Genomic DNA, 20,658 nt, shown 5'->3' on the forward strand with positions numbered 1-20,658 from the left:
AAAATCCCACCAGGAAAGCTAGGATGCCAAGTATAGCTATTTGTAGATGGAAAGCCTTATGAAAAGATGCTTGTTTCCCAAAATAGGACTATAATTCCCATGTTTATTAAATGCATAAAGTTATGAAAGCTGAAATTCGAAAAATAAAATGCAACTTTTTGTTGTTTTTACTGAGGGAATTAACCACTAAGGCAGCTTGATAAGTAATGTGGTAAATTCACCGTCACTTGGAGACGTCGAGCTTCAGTTGAATGTTTTCTCAAAAGTTATGTTCTGTTCAACCAGAAGTTATTGGATTTGATGGAATTCACTTATGTGGTAGGGAAAAATCACTATGGACTATGTTGTACAGAGAGGTCAGACTAGATGACAATGGTTGTCCCTTTAGCTCTGAAGTCTATAAAAAACTGTTAATACATGCAATCTTCGTCATAATTCTAATTTCTAATGGATGCTTACGTATCTTGTTTAATTGAAATCTGTGAAAGAAATCTTGCTGTATGCTCCCTCCCACTGCAGCCAATATGGAAGAGAGACTAACGTTTTCTAAAATGTATTCTTATATTGTGATGCTTTGCTTTTTAAGTGCCAGCACATATCTTTCCCCATCCTCCTAAGTTTTAATTATGAACTGCAGAAAAGGCTCTTGATATTATTACTGCTGATTAATTTGGAGTTGAAAATGTTATGCCTGGAAATTATGCATTATTTTAGAACTGAGGCTGGGGTTAGTATTGGGATGGCATTTAATCAAAAATAATAACTAAACTTTTTTTAAAGCAGATTTTGAGATCACTCTCAAATGATCTGATGGCCACGAACTTTTAAAAAGACCGGATTTTGGGAGCCTAGATTGCTGAACTAACCGGGTGGAAAATGTACTCCTCCTTCAGTGGTTTTCACTTTATAAATGATATTTCAGACAGAAATGGAATGTTATCACACCCAATGGCAGTTTCCTGAGGAGATGAGACTTCTCTTTGCATAAAGACATTGTATGAAAACAGTAAATGAGAAGATTGTGTTGATGGCTTGTTTTGATCTGATCTAACAGTAAATAAATTATTTCTTACCTGCTACTGAATTTGGCCGTGGCATAAGGTAAAGTGGAATAGACTGCACAGACTGGGATAAAACCGTCTCTAGGTTCCTTTCTGGGATCTTGTTTAAACTGTAGGTGGAGGCGGTCATATTTTCATCTACGCGATATAAACAGGAGTCCATGCTGGATTTCTGAGACTGCCAAGGTTTCAGGTTTCCTCCAGATCCTAGTTCTTTGCTGCTCTCCCCTCCATATTTAGTGCGCTCCATGTTTTCAGAATAGCTTGTCAAAGTAGCTTGAAGGAACAAATAAAAAAGAGATGAATAATAAAGAAAGAAGTAGCTGCATACATAACAATATAAGATGATATGTGCAATGAAAATAACAAAAATAAAGCTGATCATATTTTCCAGCATTCTCACATAAATCAGAGATTATAGAACCGAGTGAAGCTGTCCTACTTACTGCTTTGAAAAGTTTTGTTTGACATTACTAAAAGGCATTTGCAGTTATCACGAGTATTAAAATGCTACATATAACTGTATTTGTTCAAACACACAATCCCACAGACTTATAATAAAGGCGATTAAGAACAAATACAAAGTCAGTTTTGGCCATTGTCTCCATTTTCTTCTAATATACAGTGAGTCAAACTATCAGTTTAAAGTTTATAAACATGCTTGTGATAATCAACTACAGAGTATAATAAACGACAGTAGCATATTTGTTTTAGAAAAATCAACTTGGTATAAATGTTAACCCCTAAGGTCACATCTGATTTCTAACAGAGTTTATGAAGCTTCAAAGGTAATCCATAAATTCACCTTTTTACTGTGTGAATTACACTGTTGGTGCTACGTTGTTGGGGTTTATTTCATGGTCTCCTCCTTTTTTTCTTTTTGACTTCAACTTTAGGTATTACTTCCACTATGATACTGCCAAAGGAAAAGTCCTTTTTTTAAACTTTGCCCAATATCTTTCAAGTGAATGGGACAAATTCAGATCTGATATAAGTGCATGTTACTCCAATTAAATCAATGGGGAGGGAGGCATCTGACTATACCAGGTCTTAACCGGCCCCAGGTATCCAAACTGCTATCCTACTAATTGATAGGCAGAAAATTCTCAACCTAAACTCATCACCCTCCACCCCTCCTGTGCTGTCAGGAAACCAGATATCCAACTTGATCTTGAACTTTCCTATGCCTCAAATGTCTATAAATATAACTAATATAACTATCTAAACCATTCCTCCATTGAAACTCTAATACTTTCATTTCCATTTAACCACTGTAATTACTTCTCCAAACCTAAGGTCTATGTTAATGTGTCTAAAATGCAACAAACTATTGCCACAGGGCCCTGGACAACACAACATGAATTAAGCACTTTCTGTTTACAGTACAAAGATCACACTTATGTTTTCCAAAATATTCTATGATAATGCCCTGTCTTCTGAAAGAGGCTTTTCTCCTTGCATTCACACAAAAGACCATTTCTGAAGCAAAAGATATGTAAAGCCATAATGGCTTGTATCTGTGTGGTCTCATTAACAACAACCAGAGTGGTTTAATTTCTTTTATATTGGTAAAAACAAACACAAAATTACTCCAAAGAAGCATATGCTTTCAGGCTTAAGCTCTTTCTATGCCAAGTTCCAAATTAAAGCAAAATTCGTAAAGAGAACAGTTTCATCTCACAAAATAGGATTTTAATGGATTTTCTTACACAATTTGAACCACAGCATCCCAAATAATAGCATTTTGAACATCCATTAGCTTCAGTGGAAGTACCAGGGATTAATCTGGCCCATTGTGTCTGATAATGACATTTAATATTTGTAGTGAGATAATATAATGAGAATCAGGGCTAAATATTTATAAATAAAGTCACAAGCATCATAACAAGGGGAAAAAAGACAACTGAAGGAATTAATAGTGAAGCTATTGTACTCTGAACAAGACAAAAGAGATGCCATCCCAGAAGTTACTGTGCCTGTTAGTGTCACAAGAGCTACCTGTCACTTGATTTCTCTGACTTTTGCACGTTTCAAGTGTTTAAAAACCAAAAGGGAACTTGCAAGGAGACCATCTAATACTCCTACAAGTGCAAAGGGCAATTCAGTGCACCATGACATAGTGAAACGTCACCATTCTGCAGATCCCACTTGTCTTTGAACTGTTCAGAAAAAAGACATGACATAGATGATCTTTCCTTTAACAAGAACGGATTGAAGTCCTTTTAGAAAAGTACACACTGTAAAATGAGTGTAAAAAAATCAAAAAAAAAAAATGCCTGGCTGGATTAAAGATCCATGGGCTTATTTCAAAAAGAATGTGGAACCTCTAACAAGGTGTGGCCAAGTGGTTTAGGCACAGAACAGAGTCAGAAACAGCTGAGTTCTAATCACAGGTCTGACTCTAACTTCATTGGGGACCTTGGGCAAATCACTTTATCACTCTGTACCTTAGTTTTTCCCTCTGTAAAATGGGGTAATATTTCCTTATCTGAGAGGTGCTGCAAGGATTAGTTAATGTTTGTAAAGCATTTTTAAGTTCAAAACAACTACAGGAATGCTAAATATTTGATATATTCTTGTTGGCATTTAAATATATATTTTCTGTCAGGAAAACAATTTTATATGTTAAAATGGGAAAATGAGATCAAACAAGAAACAGATGTTGTTAGCAGATCCCCTCCCCCAAACACTGTTTAATTATTGGGAAATATGTTTTCAGCTGCCTTTTCTAGAATCTCTAATTCATTGTCTCAGTTTGTGTTGCTGAGACACCCTGTACCATGTATTTATGTAAAAATTAATTTTTACCAAAGACGTATTTCCAATCAATCTTTGCAGAAACATATCATCAACTGAGGGAAATAATCTCCAAATAGCGCAAATTGTGGAAAACAAAGTATCTTGACAGATAGGAACTTTAGCAGTAATCTTGCTTTAAATGAGCCAGCAACAGAAAATGAAGAATAAACCCTGAAGGTCCCCTTCCTAACTGCTAATTTGTGTTTACTTGAAATGTAGTTTTCACTGGTTTAAAATCAAGCTGTTTTTATGTGCAAATTCTTCACTGACTCAGGTATTTGGGATTGTTCCCTGTGGGTTAATTTACCTTCTGAATGGTCTCGGATGATCTAAGTACTACTATGCAGGCTAGAATCAATTGCTCTGTGGCTTTAATCCGTTCTGTGAGCTATTTTAAACCAAAACTATTTTAATTTTATTTAAAAGGACAAAAAAAAAAAAAAAGACTGCTAAAACTCAGCACCCTGAATTAGTATGCAGTGCATGTCTCTGAGGAGAACTAAAACATAAGTAATGGTGCAGCGAACGGGCTGTGCCTACCACAGGCAATCAGAGCTATGAAATTACCACTTCTCAATCACTATCGTAGAGAACACAGTTCTATTTCAGAAAAGTCACACTGTCTACGTCAAATGAGCCTGTCTCAATGTAATACTACATGGAGAAAAGTTAATAAGACTTGTATATACAGGAAGCTATTTAGGCTTCGGGATGTGTTTAGGCAGTAGCGGAATACCTGCAACCAAAAAGAGAAGCATGTGAAGCAATTCTTCCCCCAAAACTGCCGAATTCACAGTCTAAACTCTCCTATGGACAGGGCTGCAGCAAGAGCATTCCAGGACAGGTTCTTGGTTCAGAAGAGGAGTGTGTTTAAGCACGTATCCCCATGATCTCTTACATTCACCCTGCTGCGGATTAATTCTGCTTTGCAGGGGTAATCACCACATGCAGTTGCATGGGGACTGGGTATGCAGTCTTGGGACAGATATAATGCAGGTCCACAACAGGAATGCCTTTGCATCATTAAAGTGCAAACATGTCCATGTTAAAAACACTGGGCCTGAATTTGGCCCAAGTTATTTATTTTCCCATTAAAATCTGTCACTTATGGCCTGACATGCAACAAACCCATTCCATACTTTGTTCACTCATCATACATTTTGATTTTGTGTGACCCATGGACAGGTTTGAAGGGTGAGGAATATAATGGCTTTAGTTAGCAGCCTATGGTGTCAGTCCCACTGGAAACAATCGACAATTAGACAAACTTTCCAGTTCTTCCCTGGGCCGAGAGCATGCCTAGAAGATTTCAGCCCAAAGGTGGCTTCGAAAGTTCTGAGCATATGGAAATAGAGGCTTAAAATGGAACATGGTTTTCTAATACTATGGTGAGCATTACCAGCACCGGCTATAATATTCAAACACATACAGACTTAGGATATGTCTAGATTATGAAAAACTGTTGTTGTTGTTGTTTTTAAAAAAAGAGTGAGCTATCTCGAGGTGCCTAACCCCATAAGCCACATTTAAATTAGATGCTAAAACCATAAAGCCTAGGACCAAGCCTATTTTAACATGTCAGCTGGTAGGTGTGATAAAATATAACTTACCCCGTGTCATGCTACAGTTTTAAAACATGTTAGCTTACACATTTTAAAATAAATGTGTAAGGGGGGGAGGGATAGCTCAGTGGTTTGAGCATTGGCCTGCTAAACGCAGGGTTGTGAGTTCAATCCTTGAGGGGGCCACTTAGGGATCTGGGGCAAAATCAGTACTTGGTCCTGCTAGTGAAGGCAGGGGACTGGACTCCATGACCTTTCAAGGTCCCTTCCAGTTCTAGGAGATAGGATATCGCCATTAATTTATTTATCTATCTTAGTTTAGGCAAGCCTTCAGTGAACCAGCCACAAAAGAATCCATCTAAGGGCATCAGTGTCACCCACATCATTCTTGTGAGCGAGGCTGCCACATATAGAAATTGGGTAGGCAGAGTCTGTGACTTTCCCCGTGGGACAGTGGCCCGTGGGACAGTGGCAGTGCTGGGAAGCAGCATGATGCAGCCAGAGAAAGTACCCCTCAGAACAGTCATGGCCTCCACAGCAATGCAGCATACAACCTTGTGGAGCTGTCACAGGACAGGAAACGCAAAGGCTTCTTTCTCCAGAACAGAGCCTTTAAACCAACACTAGTCAAGGGAGGGAGTTAAAAGTTCCCATAATTCTCTGTGTGCTTAATTTCCCCTAAAACAAGTGATGTAATGGTCATGTTGTTAAAATGAAATCAAAGGTTTGTGGCCTAATACAAATAAGCAATCCTGTCCTGAGAGAGAAAGAGAAAGTCTGTGTGTGACAGAGAAATATGAAACAAGTAAACCAATTTCAGTTTCAAGCCTCAAGGCAATATTATAAATGGCAGCAAGTACACAAAGGGTTTTGAAATATTATGGAAAATACCTTGATAGTGGCATCATCCTGACCCTTTCTGCTCTACATTTTAAATTCCCTAATGAATCAGCAGATGAGCAGAATGAATTTAATGCATCAAAGACAGCAGGGATTCATGCTTGAGATTGAGACTGGAAATGTAAGGCCTGGATATAACAGCATAGCACTACTGCATCGAAAGACACGCCTATGCTTGTATCATAGATTACTTGCTGCATATACCATGGCAATGAGATAAAACAGTCCTTACTTTCTACTTGAGTTTATCATGTGCAGAAGCAAATATATAGTTTAAGCATATTTTGTCATGTCTATTATTATATATTTTAAACAAATCTAGTACCAAGAACCCAGACCTCAAGCAGGAGTCAGTAATACTAATGGCAATTAAAGGGGATCTGTGACAGAGTGCAGGCTCAGAGTGAACAGGTGAACCTGCACTCTGACCCCAATTAGTCCCCCAGAGAAAGCTGACTGAGGTAACCAGATAATCAGCTCGTGGGCTGAATGGGATACAGAGAAAATTAGCCCATCAGCCCAAATCTGATAAAGAGGAAGGAAGTGCCAGGAGGGATGGGGGAACAGGGCTAGTTGAGTCCATTCACACAAAGGCCTCAGAGAAGGGAGACCTCAGTTCCCCTCAGGTCCTGATGAGAGGGCCAAAAGCACAGAATATATTGTAAATAGACTGTTTCAAGGGACTGTGGTGGTATTGGGGGAGGGAACTCAAAATAAAAGGCACTGTGACTGCACAACTAATGGAGTCTGCACAATTTCTGCAGGGAAGAAGACAGCAGCGAAGATGCGCCCTCTTACAGGATCAATCAAGAAAAGTTAAATATCCTATAAAATATTATTTAAACATGTCCTTAATAAAAAAATATCTAATCCAAGGGTTATTTCAGAGTTAAAATCTTCAGTAGTGATTCATCATCAAATTATCCAGGACACAGAGTTTGTTGCATTTGTAGAGGTGTATAAGTCCCAGGTGCTATTTTTCTACTCTCTCTACCTGACTCCACACCCTATGTTTATTACGGGAGGCTGAGAATTTTGGATTTTAGAAGGATGACCACAGCTAATGAGGTCATTTAGACAAATATAATTTTCTCTCTGTGATTTAACCGCATCACTCTCCTGATTTGTTCTCTGCATCAAAGGCATTACTTGTCCCTGTACCATCAATAATTCTGCTAATTTCTTCCTCCTTCAGAAATGTCAACCCCAAAATCATGAGTCACGTCCACTAAAATAATGAAATTGTCTAAAAAACCACAAGATTTTCAAAAATAAATGTGACTGATTTTTATTTGCCCTTTGGTTTTGGGTTTTTAGAGTACAACTTGGGTCATGATATCAAGTGTTTCTCTGCAACCAGGAAGGCTAGAAATTGACCTTTCATTTTGAAAGCTGAGATTCTCATCTAATCACGACCCCAACAGCTGGGACTTTAAGGAAAACATCAAACATTGCAATATTCAGGATAAAATCATGAGCTGGCATCACTACTTCTTCCTCTTGCAACTTTCTGCCCAGTCCACTCAATTTACTGCTTCATTCAGATTCTTTTCCCACTCATCTTTGTTCCTTTTATCATGCTGTATGCCTGGAATAATCTCCCCATCCTCATATGCCACATGCCCTTCCACTCTTCCGCCAGCCCTGCTCTTCAAGTGTTCCTTCTTCCCTTCTCCTTATTAATAATCCCCTCACTCAATTTCTCTATTCTGATCTGTTGACCTATTTGTTTTATTAAGGACCAGATTCTGCCATCCTAACTCATGTTGAGTAATACCTCACTCCATAAACAGTCCCACTGACTTCAATGGGACTACATATGGAGTAGGGCATTACTCAATATTAGGAAGAGGCAGAAACTGGCCCTTGGACTAACAAGCTCTTCGTAGGAGGAATGGTGTCTTAATCTATGTTTGGAAAGCATTTTGTAACTGTACAGTACTATACACATTTTATTAATAATCATTTTTGTTTTATGGTAGATTGTTTAGACCTCTCAACCCTGACAGTTCCCACAAATGATGCCATAAATACACACAAATTAAATGCAGTTTTCTTTCCACTAAATCTGTGCTTTTTAATGGAGTCAGTATCCTCAAGTGATATGTGTTGTATTTAACTTGATAGCAAATCCATGACCCCACTGATTTTTTCCCCTCACGCCTGATTAGATAACCTGATAGATATTGTCCTTTTTTATCTAACAACTACCACTGCCATCACTTTCAACATTCAGATGCTGTAATGTACAAAAGCCCAGCATTCTTCAAAATTAGATCCTTCACATCTACCGGTTTCCTTTATGGAGGTCCTTTATCGAGGTGCTCAAAAGGATTTAATTGTGCAGTTCTAGGAAATTTATTGACCATTAACAAATACTGATCACAAAACTAGAATTATTCAAGGTTTTTTTAGTTCTAAAACAACAAAAATATTTAATCTGGCTTTATGCTGAAGTGTCGTTTTAGTGTCTCTTTAGTCCTTAAGATATTTAGTTATTCCCAAACAGACCCAGCTTGTCTGTATCATCTATCCTGTTTTGCACACACTCTAGATGAATTCATTATCAAAGCTATTTTTATCTGTAGCAACATGCAACTAGATATAAAGAAGTCTAGAGGACAAAACGAAGAACAGCAAGCATGAAAGCTGCTACAGCAGAGTAACTTTTGGAATGAGGGCCCTTCGCTTAGTGTTCGAGCTCTTCATTTAAAATCTTGCAAAATTTAAGAGGAGACAACTGCCTACGTGGTATTAGACAGATCCACCCTATTGCTGCAGCACTGCAAGAGATGTGCACAGTTCATGGGCTTTTTTTCAAGCTATTTCAGTGTCATATGCTTTTCTTCTACCTGATTTACCAAAATCTCACTCAAGAAAACTGAATAACTAAACAGGGAATAAACTGTAGATCACCACAGAGCCTTACTTTAAGGAAGAAAAACACACACAACAGCTGATTGTTTAGACAGCACAGCCACAAATGTCACTTTTCCCAGAAAGAGACAAAACACAAAATGGTAGTTTTAAAAAATATTTAGGGAAACACTGACTTGAAACATGCTATGTCCCTAGCAGACTGCTACCAATTTGATATGCTTTGTATTCCATTAGAGAAGATTTATGTTTTGTTTTGTAGTCTTGCATAAGATAGTTGGGAAATCTCTCTGTGTTTTATCGTAGTTAAGGTGTTAGTAGCTGAGCCTTAAAAGTCTGTTTCTTGTTGGAATGTGATGTACGAGATTTCAAAAGTACATGATTCTGTTACCAGATTTTCTTCAGTAGCTGTCTTTGAACATTAACAGTTGGCTGCTTTTATATTGTGAGAGCCAAAAAAACCCTGGAAACTAGTCAGGGGTTAAAATTAGGTCAACATTTTCACCAGCTACTCTGTCGCTTCATGAAAAAGGGTTAGTGGCTCACAGGAGAAAAAGATTACCTGCTCCTCTCTCTGGTTTTGGCATTCTCCTCTCTCCCTCCTGCTCCTAATCCCCCCTTTCCTTTACAACTTCATTTTTGTGTTTATTGGGGTTTTGGTGCTACCATAAGAAAAGCAACTGAAATAAAATTGGGCATCCTATGATAGCAGAAAAAATAAATCTTTCTCTGACATTTTCCCTACAACTGCAGGACGCAGTTCTCTCTCTCAATTGTGGCTGTACTTAACGATGGCAAAAGAGACAAGCTTTTTTGTGCTCAATCACCAACAGAAGTTGGTCCAATAACACGTTATCTCACCCACCTCGTCTCCCTAATATCCTGGGACCAGCACAACTACAACAACACTGTCCATCATAGAACACACTCAAGGTATTTTTTAAATAAAAATTCTGAAAGTCATTAACATACAATATGGACTAGTGACACTGAGGCTTTTAGAAGAAAAGAATCAAGTTGCTATTTAGAAAAATGGTTACATCATAGGTTGTACTTTTGTAATAAAATAATGAGAAAGTTTATTACACGGGCTTAGCTGCTATGAAAGACAGATGCATAATTCTTATGGTCTATCAGCGTCTAAATCTGTTGGCGTTTTTAAGAGACTCCAAATATCCATTCATATAAGAAACTATAACAACTCTGAAAGAAAGAAAAAACAGCTCCAGAAAATAACCATGTACAAACACTAATGAGCTAGTTTAAACTGACAGAAGCCAGGAAAATTCAAAATTAAGATTGAAATGTTGTCTTTACCCAGATATGCTCAATATTTTAGCTAATTAAAAGTTGTTTATGCCATCATCCTAATTAACAGTTGTAGTAAAAATCTAAGCTGGGATATAGCAATAAAGGACATAATACAATTTTGAGGTACAGTAGAACCTCAGAGTTACGAAAACCAGAGTTATGAACTGACCATTCAACCACACGCCTCATTTGGAACTGGAAATATGAAATCAGGCAGCAACAGAGACCAAAAACAAAAACAAACCAAAAAAACCCACACACAGATACAGTACTGTGTTAAATGTAAACTACTAGAAAAAAAAGGGAAAGTTAAAAAAAAGATTTGACAAGGTAAGGAAACGGTTTCTGTCCTTGTTTCATTTAAATTAAGATAGTTAAAATCAGCATTTTGCTTCTGCCCAGTAAAGTTTCAAAGCTGTATTAAGTCAATGTTCAGTTGTAAACGTTTGAAACAAACACCATAACATTTTGTTCAGTTACAAACAACCTCCATTCCCAAGGAGTTCAGAACTCTGAGGTTCTACTACATCAACCTACATCTCTTACTTAGATAAACTACCCACTGAATGGGAGGAGGTGGGTTGAAAATCAATAGGCTGTTTCCCTTCATATGAAGTGTGGGACTGGACCCTTTCCCAGTAAGTGTGATATTATTACCATACAAGGCTCGTCACCAATACTCATCTACACGAAAAGATTAGGGATTTCCATTTTCGAAACAGATATTTAGAGGAACAGATGAACAGATATGTCCTGAAAAAGGTGCAGAGGGCTGGAACTGGGAGGATTCCGAGTTTAAAGAATATTCATTATACTGAAAGGCTAAACAGACTGAACCTTGTATTTTCTGGAGAACATAAGACTTCAAAGTAACCTACTCTAATGCAAGCAATACAAATTATTCAGGGGCTCAGTAAGCATGAGATGGTCATTTATTCACACTGATTAGACATAAAACCTGAGGAGCACAATCTAAAAAATGTGGAAATAAGGAGTAAACAAGGAAAGCAGACAGGACTGAACTTAAAGAGCACGGGTGGAACAAATAGTTACATGTGGCCCAATTTATAAACATAAGTACTTAAAATTAGGCATTTACAGCCCTACTTAGGTACCTAAGTTCCATTTTATGCACTCAAGTGCTGATTTAGGCACCTCAGTTCCTACTTAGGCTCCTTACATAGGTGCCTAAAATCAGATATTTAGGTGCCTAAAATGAAAATGTGTCGCTTTAAGTTTGACAACTGGGGCCACAGAGACCATCAAAGCACATGGATAACATACCTTTTAAGAGACGCCTAGACATTTTATGGTGAGAGAAAGTATTAGACCGTACAGATTTCCTTACACCATATAATAATAGCTAAGCACAACAAAAAGTTGCAGCCTTGATTAAAAAGAACGAGGAGTACTTGTGGCACCGTAGAGACTAACACATTTATTTGAGCATAAGCTTTCATGGGCTAAAACCCACTTCATCGGATGCATGCAGTGGAAAATACAGTAAGAAGATATATATACACAGAGGACATGAAAGAATGGGTGTTACCATACTAACTATAACAAGATTATGTACACTTCTACCCTGATATAACGCGACCCGATATAACATGAATTCGGATATAACATGGTAAAGCAGCGCTCCAGGGGGGCGGGGCTGCGCACTCCGGCGGATCAAAGCAAGTTCGATATAACGCGGTTTCACCTAGAACGCAGTAAGATTTTTTGGCTCCAGAGGACAGCGTTATATTGGGGTAGAGGTGTATTTCTTGGGCTTTGTTGGCTTAAGCCAGACTCTCAGTAATGACCTTTGCCATAGTGTGGACCATATCTTAATAGAGATACATATTATCCTGTCAATTGCTCATCCCCCAATTTGTGATCACAAAGAGAACCTCCCGAAGGCATCTACATCATTTGTTTATGTGAAAAAGTAACATTAGGCAAGTATTGATTCTATGGTTAGATGTCTTTAATGTGATTTAGCAGCTGGAAACAAGAAAGATTAGCAAGTAACACGTGACCAGCCACTCTCTGGAACATCATTTCGGAACCACTGTATTTTGTGTAAGTATGAGATACAATGGTCATGCATGTTAGTGGCATTATTAAGAAGTAATGGAATGCCAATAATGTCCTCATGACTGTATCGCCTTGTTTCATTTGAAACCAACACATCAAGGCATTGAGATGAAGAGATTTTACAAGAATCATATATGACAATGTGATAACAGGGAAATAATCTAGAGTCTTCCGTAAATATTATATAAATAATATACCAGCCTGAGGCAGGGCAGAGATGAGATAATAGATCTATTCACCAATTTAGGAATCAGAGGAGGGACTAAAACTCAAGAACTGCGTGACCTCTAGGGAAATATGTTGGTCTTTTCCAATCATGAATAAGGGTGAAGAAGGATATGATTAACTTGTAAAAGGAATTCTCTCAATACGTAAATTCTCCAGATTTACACTCTTGAAGTAGCATGTGGAGCCACTTGGACCAAAACCCTTTTGACATGCGGGGATCTCTGCAGCAGTGAACAGATTGATCTGGGTGAGGAGTGGATTGATTCCTGTCTGCAGAGCATTCTATCCACTACATTCTGTACTAAAGATAATTCCAGAGTACTGTTAGTCATGTAGACTACGGCTCTCAGACTGATTATGAGACATCACGGACTCAGGTCTCACCAATATGCTAATGAAAAAACATCAATTCCCAAAATGTCCTTTGCCTGGGAGAAAATAGCAGATGTATGGAAAAATCAGACCTTGTTCAAAATTTCCTGCTAAATATTTAATAATTATTATTTGGAAAATATAAAAAAGTAGGGAAAAACCCATTTCCCCACATTTTGTACAAATTTTGTTGGTCAGAAAATAGTAACAAAAGGTTGAAAGTGTTACTTGAAGAGAGAAAGTGACACCTTCACTTTTTAAGGTGTTCCCCTTCCACTTTTTTTACTGCTTTCCCACAGTTGTCAAAATTTTCCATGGGAAAACTGGAATTTCCTGCCAGAAAAATTTCTTAAGGGGATTTTTCCTGCAACTTTTTTTTGTGTGGGAAAAATCCCATTATTGCAGCCTGCTCTATGAAAAACAGTTGACTCAAAGTCAACCCATGAAAAACAGAACTCTTGTTGGTAGGCGATGGAAAAAACTTTGCTCAACTCTCCAACGTATTAGCCTCATCAATGACTAAGGGCATCAACTCACAGATCATCAAGGTGATGTGACATATTAGGATCATTTTAGATGCCTCACTACTCTACACTGCTCTACTCAACTACATACAGATTGCCACAGTGGTGAGAAACACCTTCACTTGACCAGAAGACTTCACCTATTCCTCTGAGATGAACAGCTCTACCTGTGGCAATGTGCAATTTCATCACCTTCAGGTTGGATTTTGCAACTCACTCTCATCTGGGGATGGATGGAACCACTACAGACAATGAAAATGACATAGCACATAGAAGCACACATCGCTTGCAACAAAGACTGATGAAAACACACCACACTGGTGCTTTGCAAGCTCCACTGCCTTCTAATTCCTTGAGTGCTCAAATCCTGGTCCTAATTGACAGGCCTGATAATGGACTAGGACACTCCGTGATCCCCCAGCACAATATTTCATAGGGATGTTGCAATTGGACAGACTGAGATTCTGACTATCAAGCACTGGGAATAGATAACTACATGTGATTGTGCAGTAACTCCATATAGAGTTCAATAACCCACAGTGATATATCACTCAGAGTACTTTTTAAATTTTCATTACAAGAATGTGCAAGCAAAAGTAATACAAACAACGGTTCTGGGAAGTGGAAGAGCTGAAATTAAACTCAGGTTTCCTGACCAGTCATGCAAAACACCAATGACTAGAAAAACTAACTTTCTTAAATTATGATCCTGGTTTTTAATATATAGATGGTTGAAAGGGAAAATAATTCCCTTAGCAGGAAGAATATACAATATTTGAAACATGACAAAGAGCTACTGAGCTAGAAACATCCCATCTGATTTTACATAGAAATTCTTTTTCCTCCAACTGCGTCTTTGCAGGTGTTGAGTTGAAATAAAATATACACATTTGTATTCTAAATTCTCCCACCGAAACATGTATTGCAATATGCAGAGGGCTCTAATGAAACAGTCACTAAAAATCTGTTAGACAGATACACGCAAGGGACGCAACCATGCAATTCTGTGTTAAAGTCATCCTGGTTCTTCACTGAGGCAAGTCTTGCCAATGGTTGAGCTAAAGAAAACTAGACAGACTTTTGGGAGCACAAGTGGAAACTTGCTCTCCTAAAGGTTCAGAAAAGTCACAGGTATGGGCTACAGAGAATCAGTCATGGGGCATGCAAACTCTGCAGTCCAAGGTACTGTGCCCTTGCTAATATTGTCCTTGCAGTGGCCAAACACTGGGGCTGGACATGCTAAATATAAACTATTTCCTTTTAAAACAGAAAGAGGATTTAAGGTGAGAGAAGCAGTTGTCTCATGGGAAGGCTCAGGCTGTTGTTGGGAGGAAAAGAGGTGGGCTTATGAAACCAGAACACCTCTGCCCCAAGGCAATTCTCATAATTCCTCTAAAATATGAGAAGCCTTTAAGCATTTAGTACCAGGGACAATGGTGGGTCGTTAGAACTCAACCACTGTCTATTCAGTGGTTATCAGTAGGACAAAGAGACAGAGGTATTGGTGGTGGGAGATATAAACTAGAGAGGCTCACAGATGGTTTACTTTCATAGTGGGGACAGAGGTGAGTATCCTGTTTAACTGCAGACTGGTCACAACCAGAGAAGGTACCATGTTTCAGAACATAAGCGATGCGCTACAGCAGGACTTGGGACAGCCCCAGATAACTCTGACCCCAGCCCAAAGAGTGCGCTGGAGTGATAAGGAAACAGAGGCAAGGAAATGCATGTAGGGTTTATTATTTTTGTGTCAATCTGTGTCTTTCTTGTGCAACTAAGTAAATAGCAGTGGTTTTAGAATCCAGTGCAAAGTCTCTCTGTGTGTTATATGTATTACACTATTCATGTGCCCCTTGAGGAGACAAACTGTGGGCTCAAAAAAACGCAAAACTGGAGTTCTGGGAGATGGTGTGTTTAAGCTATGGGGCAGACGGGGGGCGGGTGTCTAAGGAATGGGCAGGTGGCTGCAACTCTGAGGAGGGGATGCCAAACAGAAGATCTGCACCTTGAAAATGTGCCCGGGGTCCTAGGACAGTGACAGTTCACTTGTAATGATGGCCATAGAGCAACTGCCAGTGAGGGAAGAAAGGGACAGAAAAACAGGATTTGTTTTTTGTTCACTTATCTAAACTTACTCATGTTAACTAGGAGGACCTGGACCCGTCTCCTAAGTGGGAGGCTATTGTCTGGCACCAAACCTACCATCTTTACCTTCTTCACATCCTTATTGGACGCCCAAGCCTGCTAGGCTACCAAATTAGCACAATAACTCACATGCGTTGTGTGTGCCAGAAACTGGAAAAATCTTACAAGTAGTGTTCGCTTCTCTACACCTGCTCCCTGGATCTTCTTCAAGTGCTTATCTCTGTGTGTATTACACATACAGATGACAGGCAAGCAGTACTGAAACAGGAGGGACGTACGAGGATGCAGATGGTATAGATGTCTGTAATACTACAATTCCAAGGGCTGTGCCAGCAGAAGAGGCTTGGACCAAAGCAAAAGGCTTCATGAAGGTGTGGATGGAATTCTAGGTTGCTGCCTTACAAATGTCCAGCATAGGCACGACTCAAAGAGATGCTTCTGAGCTCACCTGTGCTCTAGTGGAATAGGTTCTTAACCCATTTGGAGAAGGGAAATGCCCCAACTGATTGGAAAGGAGGATACAGTTAGAAATCCGCTTAGAGAGTCTCAGAGAAGATATCACTTGTCCCCTGCTCACTCTGCTATAGCAACAGATAGCAATACTTTCTCTTTATGAAATATAGAATAGCTAACTATTGAGAATGGAGTGCACTAATTGCTGATAGGCAGACCCACAGCAAGCTAAGAGAAAGACCCAGTGTCTTGAAAATGAGGAGGTAGATTCCAAGGGCAGAATGGATCATTGTGATCATAACACAGGCCATAGAACTTCCTCAAAATAGTTCCAAGAACAGATCTTTTAGAAAATATTACATCTTGATTTAAAAATTGTCAGTGACGGAGAATCCACGACAATCCTTGGTAAAATGTTCTAATGATTAATTAACCTCACTGTCAAAAATGTACATCTTATTTCCAGTCTCAATTTGTCTAGCTTCAATTTCCAACCATTGGATCATGTTATATCTTTCTCTGCTACACTGAAGAACCCATTATTAAATATTTGTTCCCCATGTAGATAAAGTTTATAATCAAATCACCCCTTATCCTTCTCTTTGTTAAGTTAAATAGATTGAGCTCTTGGAGTCTCTCTCTACAGTTGACCAACATCCTTCTTAATGACACTGGTTCTGTTGTGCCCAGATAGAGAACTGCCTCCATTTGGCTAGATAACATTTTTAGAGCCCTGCAAATCTGCGGATATCCGCGGACCATTTTTGCGGATAGTGGATTGGATGCAGATACAACTGCACAGGACTTTACTCACCAGTGGCGGCAGCCTGGGGGGCACAACACACTCAGGGCCGGTGGCCAGCAGCTGGGGGTAGGTCAGAGTCAGGGCTGGCCAGCACTGGCTCACCATGCCGCTCCTGGTCCAGCAGCTCGGGCCCCTCGGGCAGCGCCAGCGCTCCCACCATGGCCTGGCCCAGCAGCATTGTCCGTGCTCCCGGCCCGCCAGCTCCTGGGCAGCAGGGCCCGGCCACGGGGATTGGAGCAGGCGGGGCCCCAGCGCCCCACCCCTCCGTCCCACTGTGATGCATCACGCACTGCCGCTGCCATCTGCCATTGCTTGTGAGCCTCCAGGAGCAGCACGCAATGCGACACCCCTTCCCCCTGCCCTCCCCTCAAGACCCCACCCCTACACTGCCCCTTACCCGCAGTCCCCACCCTCGCACTGCTGCTTCCCTGCAAGACCCTGCCCCCCACTCACTCCCTTCCCCCACACCCAGTCGCTAGCTCTTGTGAGACAGCTTGCTGCTGGGTGCGGATGCGGATACAGGTAAAAGATGGCTAGCGGATCGCAAGTTGGATCACGGGTTGATTCCGGAGGATGCGGATCCACATTTTTGTATCCGCGCCGGGCTCTAAACATTTTCTGGTAGAATCTTTCCTGCTGTGATTATGAACAGTTTGAACTATTAGGTCTCCAAACATGAACACTCTAGGTCTGACACCAATCCAAATGCCAAGCCATGAGATGAAGTGAGTCCAGGTTGGGATTTCTGATCCTGCAGTTCTCGTGAGCCAGCAGATCTGGGAAAGACTGAGTGCTGATGGATTGACATTCATAGGTGGTCTGGAAACCAGAAATCTCTGGGCCAACTGGGTGAGCTGAGAATGACTCATGCTTTGTTGTGACAAATGTTCCGTAGAACCTGGGATAATAGTGGGATGGGAGGGAACCCATATGTTACGTTGCCTGTCCATGACAGTTGCACCAATGCCCCTGGAGTACAAACCTTGAGCTGCTTTGAATCAATATACCTTGAATTTCTTGTCAATCTGGGAGGCAAACAGGTCCCAAGATGCATTCCCCACTGCATGAAGATGTTCATCACTGAATTGTGTAACTCCGGCTCGTGATCAGTGGCAAAATGCCTGCTGAGGTTGTCTGCCAATGAGTTCTGAGGCTCTGGGAAGTACGTCTCAGAAACTGTGATGTGGTTCCTGACACACCAGTTCTGTAAGTCAACTGCCTCTATGCACAGTGTAAGGGATTTTGCCCCTCATTTGTTTCTGCAGAAGTTGGACATCATGTTGTCTGATGTTATCTGTACATGTCAGGAATGTATGAGTGGGAGGAATGTATCTTAGTTCCAGGAGATTAATATGCATCCTGGCCTCCCGAGGTGTCCACGTACCTTGTACCATGTGACCACCCATGTGAGCTTCCCAGTCTATGAGGGATGTTGGGGTTGGAAGGTCAGAAAGAGACTCCAATGCACTTGTGTTCTGGGTTTGTCCAGCAGGTGAGTGAAGCCCTAACATTAATGGGGATTGTCACTATCTATTATGTTTCACCCATTACTAGTTGTTGTACAACTACGGTGTTCATGTTGTGACTGATTGGCGTATATACTGACTAGAGCGAGCGAGGCTTGCAGACAGTAGAGATGCAGCCTGGTGAAAGGCATTACGTAAGTACAGGAGGAGAAGATATCCTCTAGGGTAGTGTATGTCTGAGTCCGTGCTGCAGAATGAAGGGTCCTAAGTGTTGGTTCCACCGGATCCAGTGCCACAACAGACTCAGTGGTTGGTGGATCCTGACCAGTGCCGACAGAGACAGTGTCCCATCTAGAGCTCGTTTGATACTGGCAGATGTTGGTCCTTTGCCTTGCTAGAGGCAACCAATGTCGGTACCAGAGCCAGTACTGTTGGAGCTTTGCTCCTGTGTGCTTTCCATTGCTGGTTGGGAGGCTTGGGCAGACCTAAGTCCTTCAGATCTGCATGTGAAAACTCACCTGACTTGGAAGGAACTGGGGAGGGATCCCTTTTCCTGGAAGTAAGCTTAGAGGATTGTATATCTCTGAGAGTGTCCCTTACACGCACAGGAAGCCTGAAACAACGGGTCATTAGAGGCATCTGCTCTAGCCTCTGCTCCAGAGCTCTTGCTGCTCGAGAACTGAAACCAGTGTACAGGAGGGTCTCCCCAGCCTGGATCTGATTGGGGTCTGAAGGCTTTCTCTGTGAGGTGCTTCCTCAGTCAGAGCTTTCATCCCTCTCAGGTCCGGGGTGGGAAAGAGTGACACATACAGCACTTGGTGGAGATATGCGCCTTGCCAAGGCAGTGCTGGTGATGTTGCTGATCGAGAAGGAGTGAGGACAACAGATGCAGTTTTTAAATCCTGGAATTCTGGACACGGTCCTATTCCCGAAAGGGGGGGATGGGTCCCCAGGGTGGGAAAAACTAAGCTACACTAATTGAATAAAATATTATAAAACACTATACAACACCAATAAACTATATACAGTTATACTGACAGAGACGAAGACAATGCAAGGCTAGCTTCAGAGAATTCTGACTCAGACCGTTTAGTGGTAAGAAGGAACTGGAGAGTCGGTCAGTCCACACATCCCCATACACCAGTGGTGCTGAACACAAGGAGATCCAGGGCGCAGGCACAGAACAATGGACACTACTTGCAAGATTTTCCACTCTTAGGTGCATGCATACCGACGTGTGGAATACAAATAGGGACCAGCACTCGAAAAAGAAACAATCCTTCCCACCCACTTAAATGGTATAAATCTGAATCATGCTAACATGTCCTGTTTAATAGCAGAAAGACAGACCCAAAAACTTACTCTCAAGCAGCACCTGCTAAACAAATACACAGAATCATTGCCTAGGTTAGCATTTGGGGGTAGGGGAGGGGGGAAAGAGAGAGAGAGAGAGAACACTACTCACCTATGATACCACTATCTCTGCTTTCCAGAGTGGATGTAGGGCTGGTAACAGCCCCATAGTTGCAATCCTTGGCTGTAACATTTGTACTGACTGGAGGGAGGGTGGAGCAGGGACTACTGGCTGGTGGTGAGGCAGTGCTGCTGGTCAGCGTGGAGCAGGGACTTATCCGCTGTGTTACTGCTGAAGTCTGAAAAATTGAAACCAGGAACACATCACTCACCACGATCAATTACTGTGAAAAAAATGTATCTATAGCTCACACTAGAGAATTTACCCTCTACAATAAAGAACCACATATGTTTTACGGCTAAAAATGAAAATACCACGATGCTCAGCCTCTGCGAAAAATGTAAAAATATTGACAATTTGGTTTTAATTTCTTTTACGCCCTGTAAAAATGAAAGATCCTCAGTTCTGAATTCAACAGGAAATCTGGTGAAGTTTGCACAAACTGCGATTTACTATATAGTAATTTTACTGTTTATGTCAAAGTTTGTCAGGAAATTTTAGCTGTTAAATTTCCCTGTTAGTATTAAGCTGTGATAAAAACAAAACAAAATAATATTACCTGGAAGGAATGATGAGGTAAAACTTTTGCTTTCCACACA

General features: G+C 40.5%; 1 protein-coding gene across 1 annotated transcript in view; it reads right to left on the bottom strand.

Annotated features, from left to right (window-relative positions):
- The window catches only part of TANC2 (tetratricopeptide repeat, ankyrin repeat and coiled-coil containing 2), a 513,617-nt gene that overhangs the window by 145,317 nt on the left and 347,642 nt on the right, over positions 1 to 20,658 (bottom strand). Inside the window, exons 8-9 of the mRNA XM_065422604.1 lie at positions 20,051 to 20,237; positions 1,074 to 1,337 (exon numbers count right to left, since the gene is read on the bottom strand). Coding sequence (XP_065278676.1) covers positions 1,074 to 1,337; positions 20,051 to 20,237 — 451 coding nt within the window. The remainder of the gene's footprint in view (positions 1 to 1,073; positions 1,338 to 20,050; positions 20,238 to 20,658) is intronic.

This window comes from Emys orbicularis, chromosome 25, assembly GCF_028017835.1.
Source record: "Emys orbicularis isolate rEmyOrb1 chromosome 25, rEmyOrb1.hap1, whole genome shotgun sequence".
Taxonomy (NCBI): Eukaryota; Metazoa; Chordata; order Testudines; family Emydidae; genus Emys; species Emys orbicularis.